Below are 17900 nucleotides of genomic sequence, written 5' to 3'. Positions count from 1 at the left end.
TACGTCGGTATCGTAAGCAGTAAGAATTGATCAATCACAATCGAATGTGAAGAGAATACTCGACTCGAAGAGAATAACGACCTTACTGTAAAAAATATTGACGAAGAAATTTTGTGTTGCGTGCCATTTCGTTATTATGTGTTTAATTATGAAAATGTGATTTATCTCGTTCTTATCAAAGTCGTAAAAATGGATGAAAACTAAAGTTATTTTTTAATTATATACATATATATATATATAAGCATATTTTTCATTCCTTCCAATAGCTGTTGAACCGTGATTTTTTTGCCTGAATAGGCGTCATTCTACGTGCCTTTTATTTACTGACTATTTACTGTCAGAAGGGAAAAGGATTATTTCCATCCGTTTTTACGAGTTTTTTTAAGCAATCCTATTTTTTTTATTTTGTCTAAATTCTCTTTATTAAAAAAAAAATGGCACGCAACAAATTTTTACGTGTCATTTCTCATTTATAACGATTCCAATACGCGGTCGCGGTGACTAGTCAGGAGTCTTAAATAAATAATTGAATAATCGGTTACGGTCAATTATTTTTGTAATAATAAAAATTATACTAATACATTTTTAATTAGTAGTTTTATCAAGCTCCCAGTATAAAATGTATCCCAAAAATAAATCACCGTAAATTAATAGATGTTCAAATAATTAATCACACAATTCTGTATAATGGTTAAATATAAACTTATCAAATCACCAAAAAAACCACGTGCATTCAAAAAATATAATCCAACCAAACTTACTGGCAGTCGTTGTAACATTCGGAGGATCGAGCCTCCGAAACGGCTTCGTGGGTGCTTGCGTGGTCGGTGTTACGGTCGTAGTAACTGGAATATCCCAAATTCATGCAACACGAATGCAAATAAATGAAACAATGAAAATAATGAGCGTATAATATCTTCGAGCAATTACAGAACGTTAATACAAAAAATTTTAATTTTTATACATTCTAAATGATCAATTCTTGTACACTAAAAATACGCTTTCTTCGTAAGAATTTTTTCACATCCGAGCACACATTCTCATCATACTGTTTTATTTAAAAATTTTTTATAAAGACAATCCATGCAAAATGATTTAACATTGCGCTGTTACATCAAACAATGGTATTGATTATCTGCATTATTATATCTTTTTGCATATGAATGTGTAATAACTACTGAATACAAAAAATAAAAGACTTTAAACAAAAAATTTTGAGCATTTTTCTTGCATAATAAGCATTAATAAATTAGAATGCACCAACGACATGCAATGCTATCTGAGAATGAGAATGCAGATTTCATTCTCCATAATGTGTTATCGCAGATCCGTAACAGATATTTATAATTAATTGACGAACAGCTTTCCGCGTGACTGACTATTAATTAAACTAATATATTTATTCAGAAAAAGATTTTGTAATTCATAATGACGTCTACTGCAACTATTCAAACATTTACTTTTAATATAATTTAAAAACACCTCGCCTTTTCAATTTAACAATCATGTTAAAAAATATTATTTAATTTATAGAATAATCGGCACACTTAATTCTCATAAATTGACTGATACGACGAGGTTGAACGCAGTTGAAAATTGCGTAGCTCAGTGCTGTGGAAGGTCATTCGTCAATCGTGATATCCTTTCTCGTGGCTGACTCACCATTTTCCACGCACATCAATCCGTCGGGTAATAACCGTAAGCCGTCAGGACAGGCGCATGACAATAGTGGTGATCTAGAGTTGATTTTAGGCGCGGGCAAACATAGATGGCTGCAATGTCCATTGACAGCTTGACATTGATTCATTCCATCGGGCTGTCTGTAAGGATGATATACGTGGACCACCATCGGATGCTGAAGCGTTCTGATCGACGTTACGGGCTCTACTTCCTTGCCGGTGAACTTGTTGGCTTTAAAAATCGTTTCCTTGTCCCAATCGGTCCAGTACACGTAATCCTCGAAGGTTGTTATACTGAAGGGATGCCTGAGGCTGTCGGGAGAATACAGAACCGTACGTCTACCGGTACCGTCGTAATTGCAGGAGCCTATGATGTTCAGTTTTGCGTCCACCCAATATACTCTCTTGCCAATCAAGTCTAAAGCTAACCCATTAGGCCACTTGACATCATTGCCGACAATCACCTGCAATAGACTCCCGTTAGAAATCTAGGCAATTTGTTTCGAAAAGAAAAAACATATTTAATGCGTTTTATTACTGACTCATAGTTTTTGACTCATAGCTTCTTTCAAATCTAATTTCTAGAGAGCAAAAAATCCAAGAAGTTCAAGAAACAATTTAAAATAAATATAAGTAATCGTCTAAATAGATTGTTGTCTAAATAATTAATTATGCTCTTTTTCATCGAACGTAAATATGTATATACACGCATATACACGTATAAGCAAGAAATAGAAACTTTATGCTTAAATAATATTTTTCAATAATAATGTTACTTTTTAATTAATGTTATTTCCTACCGATCGATGAGTGCCATCCATGCCGGCTCGCTCAATACGAGCCTCGTCGCTCCAGTCGGTCCAAAACATCCACCCCTCCAACGGATTCAGCGCTATCGCTCTAGGCTCTTGAATGCGATCTCGTATTAGAGTCTTTCTCATATTTCCTTCAAAGTTGGCCAATTCGATGGTATCTTTCCCAGAGTCTGTCCAATAAATGTGACTGTAAATCCAATCAACTGCCAATCCATCCGATGTGGTGAAATCGTTTTCGATAACGACTGTGCGCTCATTTCCTTCATCTATTGGAGCTCTAAAACATATCATTCAATCAATATACCGCGATATAAATATCCCAATATCTTAACTAACAAAGATCGTCTCGCTGTGAGGCAATCACGTACTTGTAAATTTTCTTTTCGCTGATGTCGCTCCAAAAAATCATTCCGGTGCGAAAGACAAAGTCCAAAGCTGTTGCCATTTTAGTGTTGTTAACGATAGCGGTCATCTCTTGACGATCTAGAGCTACTTTTCGGATGTCGTGTCGACGGGCGAACAACAGACTCGCGTGACCCTCCGCGGCTTTGCAGCGCGTCAAATTTCGTGGATCTTTAAGATAACCGGCGGCGCAGCTGCATTTGAAACTGCCTTTTTCATTCTGACAAAACTGAGAACAGCTGCCAGGTTCCAAGCATTCATCAACATCTGAAAGGTAAAAATGAGCAGCTTCGATGTAAAGCTAAATCTAATATGTATAGCTGCGGCGAGAGATTAGAAACCTTAAGAAAATGTGTTAATATTCGGAGCTGCAAGAAACTTTGTTCTTACCGTCGCACGTGCGGTTATCGATAAGTCTATAGCCCGCGCGGCAGTCGCATCGGTAACCAATAGGCAAATCGACGCAAATCTGCGCGCATCCACCGTTGTTTTTTGCGCACTCATTCACGCCGCAGAGATCGGTGCTCTCATCCTCCCAGCCGATGCAATCCGGGTTTTTGTTGCAGACGTTTTCCAGAGGTATGCACGAGCCCTCGCTGCACTCGAACTGAATTCGCGGATCGCAGCTTGCGATTTTGCTCGTGCAGTTCTTCTCGTCGCTTTCGTCAGCGCATTCGGCTTTACCGTTGCAATATAGATGACCTGAACATAGATCGAATCCGTTGAAAATCCGTAACATATATTCTCCACGATCCGCTCAGCTATCGTATAAAATGATAGATTCTTTATTTAAATTCGAGATGATAAAAGTCATATTATAACATATAAATTTTCAAAATTCAATATCTTGATATCGTTAGAGCTTAATTTAAGCTCTAACTGAATCTCTCGTTCATACATAAGGTATGTCATTATTATCCATTAACATGAAACATGAGATTTTTCGTTTTATATTTTGCAATTTTATATTTAATATAATGATAATTATGAACTTACTATCGATATGTTATATCTTTAAATTTCAATACCTGAGATGCAAGAGCGTCGATCTTCGCACTGAAATTGATCGGGTCTGCAAGTCACATTGTGGCATTTCTGTGGGGATTCGTCTGCACCATTAGGACAGTCCTTCTCGCCGTCACATACCCAACTCTGATGGATGCAGGTAACACCATCGTCGCAATCGAACTCCTTGTCGCAGTGGCTGTCCTTCTTCTCGTTCTGGATAAATCCCAAAAGAATGAATTTCAAAGAAACGTCAGATCTATGTGCAATGCGAATATTATACGTAAATTGTATCCTACTTTTTTTTCTCACAAGCTTCTTTATTTTTAACCACCGCGCAAAATTTTTCGACTATCAGATACTCTCGAGAGTCCGAGATCATGAGGATAAAGGTATACCTTGCAGCCCATCTCGTCGGATCGATCCGGACAATCGTAGTCGCCGTCGCATCTCCATCGCGACGTTATGCAATAATTCTCAGAGCACGCGAAATCAGTGCCAGGGTGACACGTTATCGGCCCGCAACCTTTCTCATCGCTGTTGTCCCCGCAATCGTTGTCGTTGTCACAGACCCAGAGCTGCTGGATACAGTGCTTGTTCGCGCAGGTAAACTCGTCGGACCGGCAAGTGTCGTCTGAGCCAAAAGATTTCTCATGTGAGAGAAGTGGAGCGATGTTTTATTTACTTGCGACACAGAAATTCTCTCGCGCAGTGAGATCGTCGATCTTAACGAGGATTGACATCCGATCAGCGTAGACACATAAAGCTTTTTTACAGCAATTTTTGCCACGACTAAGAATGTTAATCCATTAATGCAAATATTTAATATTTAAATATTTAAATAACAACGCAGCCTTCCTCTATATGTAAGTTATATGTATAATTACGTTTATCGCACACAATTAAAAACAAAATATTGCAAATAGTGAAAAAGTCAAAATTAACGTGTAGCAAAAATAGTAGGTGCATAAATATATTATAATTAAAAGACAAACACTATGCTAATAATTGTAAAGCGACATGATTCTAAATTAAAACGTAATTGCATCCAATATGACCTGCAGCTGCGATATGACACTTAATGATTCTCTCTATTTCTTGATAAATCATATTACGTTGTAAACTCGAAACGTAGTAACATCAGCTGATCCGATAACCTTTCACGAGATGACGTATGTCTCTGTCCAGTTCTGCAGTAGCTTTGAATTTTTTATAACAAGAAATTATACGTTCATGGCTGCGTTCCAAAACTTACTCGGGTAACCAAAACTCTATAGTTTAGGTCACGTTAACTAGAGTTTTGATTATTCGAGTAAATTTTAGAACGCAGTCCATGAAAACTTTTTCGTTTGCGCATTATTCTTCTGCTTTTCTCATATTTCTTCTTGAAATAATTAGTAAAGTTTTTTTTAAATTCAACAATTGCTTATTAATATAATCACTACATTTAATTTTTTTTTTTAATCTATTATGTATAAATACACTTTATTTCATTACTTCTACTCTTAACAAAAAAACTTTCTTAATTTTATCTCTTTTCATATATATAGACAAGCTATATGATATTTTATATAATAAATATAACAGTATTTGTAATAAAATATAAATAATATTTTACTTATGAAAAAATACATAAATACCATTATTAAAAATATATATACACCTAAATTGCTGAATCTTAAGCAGGCCATATTGGGAACAGTTACGCAATTACTGTTAGATCATAATCGTAATATAGGGAAATAGAATAGAAATAAGTTTCACAGCTTTCACGCATCAACATATAATTTAGACAAGAGCATAAAGACTTATGATAAGATCGTGATAAGATCAACATAAACGAGCAACTTTAACGTAACGTAACTCGTGCGCAAATACCGCTCTCGGAAGCAACATGCTAATTAAACGTATTTATGTAGAAAAAAAATCAGTTTTCTTTCACTACACTGCACTGTTATGTATTCGTGTAATCATGGCGCTTTCGAAGAGACAAGTTCCGCAGGAAATTAGAGGTACCCGGCAGTCACTCGTAATTTCAAGCGGGACAATTATCTCCTCCTCCTTCAAGCGGTATCTGCGACACACAATTTTATCTAACATCCAACGGAAAAAAAAAAAAAAAACGTATTAGTTGCACTCTCAAATATTACGAAATTCTCCAACTGAGAGAAACAAAAAATAATAAGTGTAACAAGAGATACTTACAAGTGACGCCAAAGACAAACGAAGAAAATAAAAGATGAAATTAATTATAGAGTACAGTAAAATTGAATCGTGGGTAATCCATTTCCGACTCATTTCTCATTTGAATAAAATCTTTTGTGTCAGTCTATGTATATCCAACCATCGACAAGCGAAAAATGAATGGGTGACAAAGATATACGCGCGCGTGCGTGAATTCGTTAAAAAATACGTTAAAAGAGACTTCGCGATCCTGTAATGAAATTTCCAATAAATTTTTCACGACTTTCTTGACGACCCACCATCCATTCTTGTAGATCTTAATACTATCGCAGCCGGCAAAGTAGCAAGGAAAGAAGAATCGAAAATCAGCGCACTGCTGGAACACCGTCAATGAATAAAGTGACAATCGTGGAAGTAATAAAAGTATAAATAATGTAACTCGTGCAAGACGTTCATAAAAGGTGCGACATGTGCAGTTCGTTTATATGTATTTAAAGCGCATTTAAATCAACTACGATTATTTTACTGTCATAAAATTCTTTTCCTTATAAATTCACGTTAATCACAAGTTCCCTTACATAAACAACCTTCACCAATTGAAATCGACTTTAGCTTGTCCTCAGAAGCTACTTATTCGACTATCGACTGAATATCATTGTTTCCGATCAAAAACATCAATAGAATTTACTTCGAATAACCGTGATAACTACGGACATTTGTCGACGTCCATGTCGCGTCAATAATATTAACAATTATATATTTAATATATAATTTATATATTCAATATATAATCGTAGCTATCCATAGTGACTCAAATATGCTTGCATCTCGAAATTCAGATAGATCTGTAATTAAAACTCTACACGGAGAGAATTTTTTTTTAACTTACCCTGCAAATTATGTTAATTGCGAGACAATATAGATTTTGGCAAATTTTACTGTGCACTACAATAAATTTTACTGTATTTTATTACTGTAAAATTTATTGTAGTGCACAGTAAAATTTGCCTAAATACTATATTGTCCCACAATTAACAAGATTTGCAGGGTAAATTAAAAAAAAAAATTCTCTCCGTGTATACAAAAATATCTTGAGCAATTGAAATGTTTTCTAAAAAAAAGTCGCGGTATAACGTGCGACTTTTGTTTAGAAAAATTATTTAAATTCGCTCAAAGTCTTAAAGAAACACAATGTATTTTAAAGAGTTTCATGCGTGGTGCAAAAACTAATTGTCAATACATATGTATATATACTAAGGAATCTCGGCTATTCACCTCCGAGATGTAACGTGCAATATACGATATAAGACACAGATATAAAAATAGATAATAAAATAGAGAGAACAAAGTGTATGCAAGCGTTATATGGGAAAAGTTAGCCCCACGTGCAGAAGCTTACTGCACTCAGCCTCGTCTGAACCGTCCGAACAGTCGGGGTTGTCGTCGCACATCCATGTTAACGCCACGCACTCGCCATTTCCCGAATGGCACGTGAATTGTTCCGGCGTACAGGTCTTGGTCCCTACAAGATGACAATTGCATTGTATCGGTTTTGCACGCGACTGTATATACTGGTGGGGCGCGAGCCCCAGCAAAGTGACGATTGACGTTCGGCTTCGCGATCGGCTTCGAAAGATTGCATTCTTGCGTCGGGTAAGCGTACGCGTGATATAGAAGCTTGAAATAATACCCCGTCTATCAAGTAAACCGAAGAGATAAACTCCCAACTCATGACCCCAGAAAAATTAAGATCCGTTTGGATGCTCTTTCAATCTAAAAGTATAATCGATGTAAAAAGGTCATAACTCTGTACAAGAACATTCTAACTTTCGCTCTACCAATTACATAAAATCTGCTTCGTTATTTCTCAACTGCGCCCGAATTGTTAATTTATCATTATTCCGCTATTCTCGAAAATGTACATTACTTATGTTATCGTTAGATCACCGCAGATTATCATTTAAAGATTTAGATTGATTAAATGGTATGCACAAAACGTTCTACAAAAATTTTACTTTACTAGCTATTGAGATAAAAAGTAGAGTAACTTTTTACCTTATAAAAATTACACTAATTGCTACATTGGTCTCACCGACCGATTATACTTGTTATCAATTCCATCCCATTCCCAAAATTTCCCAAAATTATTCTATGTCAGATGAGTTATTTGCCGTTATTATTTCCTGTTTCAATATACATGCAATTAATGGACCGAGAAGCCAACTTTCTCGCAAGTCGCAAGCGATAGAACGTATCGAGAGCACGAGGATGCAATCTGAGATTCTGCAATTTGCGCTTTGTCATTTGTTCCGTAGCTTTCCGGCTGATCTCGTCCCTCCTTGGCTGCTTTCCGGATGCGGATAACACCCACGCTAAAGTACTTATCCGCGCGACTTACTGTGACAATCCTTCTCGTCCAGATCGTTGGAGCAATCTATCTGATGATCGCACAGCCACGTCTTCGGAATGCACTCGCCCGGACTGCATTCAAACTCCCTTTCGCTGCACGGTATTGATCCTTTTTTTCGATTCAATATTCTCGATTAACTATTTTTTCAAGATATAGGCGGGATTCGTATTTCTACGTGATATTGTCAACATCGGCAATATTTCTCAAAAATTTCCCTAGTAAAAATTTTTGAAAGACAGCTAAAAGTCGTCTAAGAAATTCTAAAAGTTGAAGACATTTTTTTAAATGTAAATAAATGTAAATGATATGACTCATATATTTACTTAATGTAAATTACTGCCTTATTTAAGACAACAATTCTTGTGCAACTTGAGAGTTTAAGTTTTGCATTCTAGTACTGCTAAGTTTCACGAATATGTGTGTATAATTCGTATTTTGTGTCTATTAAGCGTATAACAATTTTATTCTCCAAAGCTCGCTTTAAACGATTTGAAATGTGTGTAAAAATCCAAAATAGACTTTTATAATGTTACATGTCATGTAATATAGAAAAACATTTGAGACGAGTTATATATACATAGATAAAACATATTAAAATGCATAAGTTAAACAGAATATCAAAATACATAAAAATTATTCAAAAATTACAGATAGAATTCTACATAGACTTCTACCTTCAGAAATCTGATGCAAATCACAGATTAAAACGGGCTTTAGTTTGTATATAAATATAAATATTTCATTCGCGTGAGACGTCGGTGCTAAAAATATTGAACGTCAAAAGCAAAGCACAGAATAGATGTTTCGATATTATCATGCATAATAATGCCTGATTATGAAGGCAACAGTTGCCAACCTTTGACATTCGATATATTAGCATACCATTGTTTTCAGATTCAAGTTCGAATAAAAGAGCTACACGCCTGCGATCACGTTTCGTATGTAACAGAACGTGTTAAAGTAATCTCTCTCATTTTATGAAATAATACCACGCTCTCATTTTATGAAATAATATCGCGGAACGTTGTAATAATATACAGGATGTGCCCTCTTTATTGAAGGTGCCTTCCTTCTGAATTCTTTGGCCAATTTTGAATGAAAAAAGAATATCGAAGAAGCCGCCCGTCATTAATCGCACACAACTTTCTAATTTTCAACGTTCTATATTTTTGTAACTTTAGACTAAAATTCTGTTCTCAAAGAACGAATTCCGTTTAAAATTATCCGAAGAATGCCGTTATGTTATTCACTTGGAATGCCCGTTAATTAAGGTAAAGCATAAAATTTATGCGGGATAAAATAATTCATTACGTGCTACGTTTGTTAAATATACGTAGGAAATGATGAAATCATTCGACGCGTATATAACTCCGAGGGAATAACGGAACGGATGATTGATAGTTTATCAGAATGACTATATCGTTTCTTCGTTTCCCCGCATAAAATTGCAACGTGCACCGGCGATAAAACTCGATCGCGCTTTATCTACTTTATAATTTAAGAGCATTTTTAATGATCTGCAGCGCAATTTACATCATAATTGAAATGATTAAATGCACGCGTAATTATATCGGTCAAAAGGGCTTTGCGTCAGCCGTGCACTAATTAATATTAAACGCGCATTCCGCTATGCAATTATGATCGCCGTTGCGACCTTCAAGGATCGATGAGGTTCGATTAAACTAATCGATTAGCATCAATTGCTCTACCCTTCTGCCTCGCGGTGTACACACATTGGTATACGTACACGTCGAGGGTGGAGATATGCAAATACACATACGTATACGATACGGCCAATTGAAGAATATCAGGCGATTTACAATTCCAATAAGAAATAAAAAAAATAATAAAAGCGCCGTCTTAACATCCGCGCGGGATTTCATCAGATTGCAATCGAACGAAAGTACTAGAATCCAGAATGGCGATCCAGGATGGAATCATCAAGAGCTCGCAAAATAGGAAATAACCTCGTTAGCGAGGGACACCCTGTATGTTCAGTACGCTTCACCTGCACGAAAAACCGGTCTCCAAAGTTGCACTTTCACATACCGGGACCTTTTACAGCCGGGATGCACTATATTCGAACAAATATTCATTCAATCATTTGACGCGGCAATGCAGTAACGTCGTTACTCGGAAGAAAGAATTAGTCGACTTTTAACTTCTGTCAGAGAATTATTATATATATCTTAATAAAAAAAAGAAAGAAAAATGCGAACGCTGTATACGAGCAGCGTGTATAAATTTTCTCTTATAAAATATGTAAAGATCCCTTCGTCGTTTACTTTTACAAAGTATGACCTGCTTTTATGAAGTGAAATTCGTAAAGGGTTTATAAAAGGTAATTAATAGATTTTTACACTACACAGTGCATAAATTGCGAATTTCGCATTCCGCATACATATATAAGTTTACGTGGCGTTTCTGTCTTTCTCTCTCTCTCAAAGCGGTAAATGCTAATAGATATACTTTATTGGCAGTAATGGAGAGATATTAATTTCGCGTTTACTTTACCTCAGCAAATATTTAATCTGCGATTGAGTTGGCTTTTAAATATACCGGTAATTAACTTTCGAAATTTAATTTTTATTAAAAATTTCTCTTAATCTGCTGTAAAACTAATTAAAACTTTCCGCATTTGAAACATTCGCAACTACAATCATAAAAAGCGAATCCGTTTGACAGATTTTATTCCAAAGTAAAAAAAAATTTTAATTTCAAGCTTTTATAGCTATATTACTTTTAAATATTTCAAAAATTCTCGAATTAATCTTTTCTAAGATATTAATCTCTTAAATAAATAAGCAAAATTTCCGTACATGTATAAATTAAAAAAAATTGTCTCATTAATTATCCAAGTTGCAACATCAAATTATGTACATGTCACGTATATGTTAATATCTCATAATTCAGCCAGATCTGTTGAAGTTTTAAAAAATCAAGATAAAATTATTACCGACTCAAATATTATCTTGGAGTATTCTTTTTCTCATGTCTTATACCATTTTTAGGAGCCGCATTTTTTCCTCGGTCCACATCTCTCTCGACGGACATTGGGGCAAATTAAATACTCCAACGCTCCAACTAATATGTATACATTACATGCATTATAAAGAAATTGCGACTTACTGCAGACAGTCGGGTCCTCGTCAATTCCGTCCGGGCAATCTCGATCGCCGTCGCAATGCCATATATTGGGTATGCATCTGCCGTTGCTGCATTTGAAGTCCGTGTCCTTGCATTCCGTGTCTGAAATGTTCGCACGGGAATGAGCGACGGCACCGACTGAAGGGACTGAAGTCGCGCACGCGAGCAGCAGCAGCAACAAGATGCACGTGCACCGGGAAACGACGTCCGAGGGCCGCGACGAGCTCCCGCCGCCGAGCTGCATGGTCGCTAGAGAACAAACCCCCTTTGTGCGCGTCTTCCAACGTGCGTGCAAACTGCACCGCGCAAAACCGCTCGATGCACTATATGTATAACGATTCCTTGAGGAAAACTCGGCTCTTTCAATCAGAGATCAAGCAATTTTTACAAGCGTCATTATAGCGCGATCTTCGGAGCGGGAATGTCGCCGCAACAACGTCCGCCGCGAGTTTATCACCGCCGGGGTTTGCTGATGAAATCTCACTGACGTATGTCGTCCGATAAATATGCTAATTGTATATATGTTGTGTCTAAATTTTTTTTCCCCCCTTAATTTCTCTCGCGATATTTCTGGACTATCCGAGCACTCGCAGAGAGATGAGGAACTCGTCGAGATCGAACGTCGGACGTCGAACGAGACGCGTCTCTCTCGCTGCAGTTTCAGCTTTCACGCGCGACGGCGGAGCGGTGAACGCGAGCGAACGCGGCGTAAGTACGTGCTCTCCGGGATGCACCTGGCGCGACGATGCACTCGCGGTGGTAGCCGCGGATTCTGTAAGGCTGCAGCCCGGCAAAGGGGCGCCTATATATGGGCCTTGGGCACGCACACACGCGGCAGCGACTGCAGTGGCAGGAGGAGAGAAACGAATCAGAACCTTACCGCCGATCCTGCGGATCGTTGCGAATCTAGTGCGTCTCGTAGGTTTTTTTTTTTCCTCTAAATCACGCACGCACGTGCGTGATATAAGACTATCCGCGGATCGTCGGAGGTCGCTCGAACTCTGATCGACCTAGATTGATTTCCGCCTCGCGAAGAGATTCATAAAAAAAAAAATGCAAAATAATTAAACTGAAGTTATTTTGAATTAATGAAGATTCTTCCCTCCCACGGCTAATTGCACTGCTTAATCGATATCGATTTGTGAGTCTAATATTTTCAAAATTTCAAATTTAATAATTGATGATGAAACGAGATGTTGTAACTTAAAATGCCTGTCTTTTTTAATAATCTGACAAATCTGTTTCGATTAGGTTAAATATATGTGAGATATACGCAAACATTAGCATTGAAGAAGAGAGTCTAATAAATTCCATTTATCAATTTACAAGATACTTTATAGATATAAAGTATCTTTCACCTTGATTTATGAATACTATAATCCACTTGGATAATTTATTAGGAGATTCAAGCATAAAATTTTTTGTAGCGCTTTTTGCTGTGTATAAAAATATTTTATTTTAAGGAATAACATGCGCACGTGGCATGTGACCATCTTTACCTTTTACATCGATCATAATAAATTTAAATATTTTATAACGTCTGTTACAATAAAATGTTTTCGTACATGTAAAATTCAGTGGTGGACTAATTTTTGCGGAGTTGTCGACGGACACGTGTGTCGCGACGAAATAAAAATAAAATTATCTACATGTTCGAAAACGCAACGCTGGCATTTAAGTTATCAGATCAGCATACAGAAATGCGAAACACGTGGCCACTAATCCTGGCCACTGTGGTCGCACAGAGTAAAAATTTGTGAATTCCGTATCTTAAAATTGATGAAGAAATTATTCACGCAATCCTTCATTCTTATTGTTCACCCGTTTTGTTTTGACAATTTAATAAATGCATATACGATGATTTGAAACATCAATTCATCGACGCGATTCAATCTTACTTTTTGAAGCTATCAAATATGTATTGCATTAGGTTCCTTTTTCTTTATCGAGAGTAATATTTTCGAACGTGTTATTTTGTAAGGGCTATTATTTTTTTTTGGCATACGAAAAACGTAATTAGATACTTGTAAAGCGTAATGTAATTAAGCACTTACACATTAAGTAATGTGTTCATTATACTTTATCCGCATGATTATTTGAAATATCATGCATGCACTACAAAACAATTACGCGTAATAATTGTGAGAAAAAAATTATCTAGCGTTTCAAATAATTTTTCAGGTATTTCTCACGGCTTTATACGACTTATGTTTGTCGACATAAAATAGTACACGTTATTTCCGACCAAATCCATCTCACTTCTTTCGCTGCTTGCTTTTAATGCGCATTGTCAGAGAATTAAATAAATCCATACGTAAATGTATGAATGTAGGAGAAGCGGCGATGCACAGACAAGCGCATATTTACAAAATAGTGTCGTCATTTACCAAGTTCTTGAAACGCATTATTCGCGGCGTAATGATAACACGAATGTAAGCAATGATAATGCGGTCAGATATTGGCATAAAATACGGAAATACCAAGTAACGTAGCACCATTCGAAAGATAGCACCGAACTTCAGATATAGCTATCGCTGTACAATAATTCAACGGAAACATATAATTGATTATGCATGAAAAAACCTGCCTTACACATGTATCTCATCTAATAAATTTGCCAGTGTTTCCACGATGCTTGCATAACAGTAACAATCGTGAGAGTAGATTAGTATTCCTTCATCTTAAATATTTTATTATAAATGTTACACGCCCAATATATACGGGTAGAATGTTTAACAAGAAAGAAACAGAGATTAATTTATAATTGATTGCTTGGAAATAATTTTTGCTAAATAGGTTCTTTTAAAACATAAAAGTATTTTTTTCAACGAAAATATGGAGACATTGAAGTTTTTAAAATATTAGCCAATAGCTTAAGGACGATAAAAAAGTTTTTATCATCATGACTTAAGTTCCAAAGAAGCGTAGATAAGCTTGTCATCAATAATTTTTTAAAGTTCTACTTTAAAAATTCTACTTTAATGCAATATTGAATTAAGATTTAATTATAGATACATTTAATCTTACAGGTCTATTCTATTTTGTACAGATTCGGTTCGAATTTGAGATAAAATGAATTTATTAAAATGAATATATAATGTAATAAATTTACGCGTCATAAAATAATTTTAATTAAACATATATTCGTTTTCCCCTTGTATTCTATAAACACAAATACGTTTAAATATTCGTTTTCAATTAAAAAATGTATGTACAGATTTTAAATATGTGTAAAAGTTTAACATTATACAAATATATTTAACATTATAAATATATTTAAAAAAAAACAAATTTGACATATGTGGTGTGTGTATGTCATGAGACTTGAAAATGTTACTCGCGTAATAGTCGCAAAATTATATTTTTAAAATAAAATAAATCACAAGCTCGAACAAAATAGCAGGATTAATAATTGAAAAGTAATAATTGATATTTCCACTAAAGAAGAATTTTTCAAAAAATCTCTCATTAATATTTCACGCGTTTATTATATTGTCTTTCACGTGGATTAATAAGTACGTGATGACGTCGTTTTTGTCGAACAACTGCCGTCGAAGAGCTGACTAGCACTTCGTTTGCAGAAACATGATTCTGAGATATTTGCATCTAAAGTTTTTGGCACCGAATGAACGGTGAATCGTCGTAGTTCACTGAATAATCAATATGCGCTAAAATCAAATGCAATATTCAATACAGATTTATATAGAATATGCAATCGGTGTATATATAGGTCTCGAATTCGTTAGCTCTTTTTTACAATACACACACATGCGCGCGCGCTATACGCAGGCACACATACACACGTGTCTTCGTTTGCTTATTTAAAAACTCATTGGCGATAGACACTGTACAATTTTCCGTAAATTGTATATAAAAAGATATCGATCGTGCGAAGACAATTGAGAAAATGCGGATAATTTTGCAGATAATTGACTCACGCTGCAGCACCCCTGCACGTGCAATATGCTATAAAATGATAAAGCGCGGGCACGAAATGTGCACGCTGTGTGCGTATATATAAGCCCATTGAAAGGTGCGGGAAGTATATAATGCGAGACCGGGATCGCGACCAGTTTTCTGGCCGTAAGAATCTCGTATTGCGACTCTGATTAAAAAGGCAGCCGTCTCGTCATTCCCTTTTCACGCGCCGTCTGACTTTCCGTCCCGCGCTGACTAGATCACCGTTCTATCAGCGATATCTCGGCCGTCAAGGTGCAGTGCTCAAGATATTATCGCGCGAATCGACCGAGGATTCTATTCTTAACGCATCACTAATGCAATACTGAAACACTTTACAAATAACGATTAGATTATTTATATTTAAACACCGCTGAAATTACCAATCGGTAATTCGAGCAGTTCGATACTCTGTTCGCGGTAGATGACCATTTTATACAGTCGAAACATCTCTTGTCGAAGTTTAACAAAAAGAGAGAAAAAAAAGACATTGAATTTGCGAACTAATAAAACCGATTTTCTCGCGCGAAAAATCGATTCTGTCTTATATTTGTAACTTATTCCCTTCACGCAGAATCATTATCCTGCAGCCGTTTGTATTGGCAGGTAGGGACGACACACTATATGCGCTTCCCATATGACAAGAAGCTACGAGCGGATTAATTGAAACTACGTGTCGCGAGACTGCCCAATGTATTCATGCGAACTAATTTATTGGATTTCGTGCTGCGCACACAGCGCGTCGTTTAAATTTAATATAACGGCGGAGAGAAGTCTAGCGCGCTTTGCAGCGCCAGTATTTTCCGATCGATTACGCGGCCGACTGATGAAAAAGTCCCATCCGATACTCCTCTTCTTGTAATAAAAAATAAAAAAAAAATAAAAAAACGGAGAAAAAGAGAACAATTGAGCAGCATTTGTGTAATTCGTCCGAGACCGGATGTGCGTTCAGGTATAGCTCGATGCAAAGTTAAAAGTTGCACGATTACAAAAGATTGATGTGTAAAAGGGGACGATGGCGATACCATTCTCATCGGGCTTTATTGGCCTCGCATCCGAAATGCATTATATCTGGCGAGTGAACGCGGAGTATTTCGCGGACGGCTTCACAAGAGTTAAACGCGCAAATGATTAATTAATGAACGTCATGTAATTATTGTATCAAATTACGCGGTGGTTATTACGCCGCGGGCTGTTGTCACATAATAATCCATGCATTTCCGAACAGGTAATATTAGATATTAATGGTAGATGCGAGGATATTTATCATTCTCCGACATGTGTGCACGAGTTACCGTCCCTCTTTTATTTAGAATTCCAAAATAAAATATAGAATTTTACATAATTCCAATTCGCTCCTTCGTGTGGGTTTGAAACTTCTTGTTTTGCTCTTATCGCACACATCAGATTCATGAGGGAGTTAATTTGCATTGATTTGCATAGATTCGAGGCGAAGTTACGAAGCTCCCAAGTAATCTTAAATATGTAACGTTATAACTTTCGAGGTTTCAAGAACGAAATTGCTTAAATATTGAAATTCAAAAGCAAAATTCCTCTCAATTCCTCCCCAATTATATATGGATTATACAAGATTCGTGTAACTTTGTCACAAAAGTCATCAGTATCACTTCGGCATCTCGGATATAAATTCCATCCATCCGGGAAAAATCGATAGTTCTATTTATTGTAAGAAAGCGAAATCGATATTTCTAAAAATTCTACTATAATTGATAAAATTATAAAATGTCCATTAAACGTTTGCCTCAAAATCCTGAAATTTTCACCGGGAATATCTATATCTTGACACATCCTCTTTCGCGGATATTGACTTGTAACGCGGTTAGTATAATGCACGAATTACATGCAGATATATCGATGTTAGCTAGTAATACAATCGTGAAGACGATTCTATTATGCATGCAAAAATAAATCGAGAACGTGGAATAAAATTTTGTCCGTACGAGAGATTCCCTTTCCAAGAGAATCGAAAAATTTAAATTTTATTAAAACGTTACGTGTGTGTGTGTGTGTGTGTGTGTGTGTGTGTGTGTGTGGTGTGTGTAAAAAAAATCTTTTTAATTTTGAAAATACGAGAAACCTTACGTATATATTATCTTTAATTATGATCGATACTAAAAAAATATTATAATAATGATTTTAATAATTAGAAACTCTTGTATTGTATAATTTTTGTAATAATTACTCACAAAAACATATGTATTTGTCAATTTTAACCGAGTGTACTTAATAATTTTATTCGTTATTCATTATTACAACGAGAGAGAGAGAGAGAGAGAGAGA

General features: G+C 36.0%; 1 protein-coding gene across 4 annotated transcripts in view; it reads right to left on the bottom strand.

Annotated features, from left to right (window-relative positions):
• The window catches only part of LOC105451095 (very low-density lipoprotein receptor-like), a 30203-nt gene that overhangs the window by 1817 nt on the left and 10486 nt on the right, over positions 1–17900 (bottom strand). The window contains exons 4-12 of one of the 4 annotated variants that reach the window (XM_011691342.1): positions 11625–11744; positions 7485–7607; positions 4300–4535; positions 3925–4117; positions 3287–3598; positions 2863–3163; positions 2480–2771; positions 1663–2143; positions 762–845 (exon numbers count right to left, since the gene is read on the bottom strand). In XM_011691342.1, coding sequence (XP_011689644.1) covers positions 762–845; positions 1663–2143; positions 2480–2771; positions 2863–3163; positions 3287–3598; positions 3925–4117; positions 4300–4535; positions 7485–7607; positions 11625–11744 — 2142 coding nt within the window. Of the gene's footprint in view, positions 1–761; positions 846–1662; positions 2144–2479; positions 2772–2862; positions 3164–3286; positions 3599–3924; positions 4118–4299; positions 4536–7484; positions 7608–8483; positions 8604–11624; positions 11745–17900 lie in introns of all 4 variants that reach the window. The other 3 variants (XM_011691343.1, XM_011691344.1, XM_011691346.1) reach the window with 3 other exon arrangements.

The sequence above is a fragment of the Wasmannia auropunctata genome, unplaced genomic scaffold (genome assembly GCF_000956235.1).
Source record: "Wasmannia auropunctata unplaced genomic scaffold, wasmannia.A_1.0 LD336053.1, whole genome shotgun sequence".
In the NCBI taxonomy this organism is placed as follows: Eukaryota; Metazoa; Arthropoda; class Insecta; order Hymenoptera; family Formicidae; genus Wasmannia; species Wasmannia auropunctata.
This window is presented reverse-complemented; position numbering and strand designations above follow the sequence as displayed.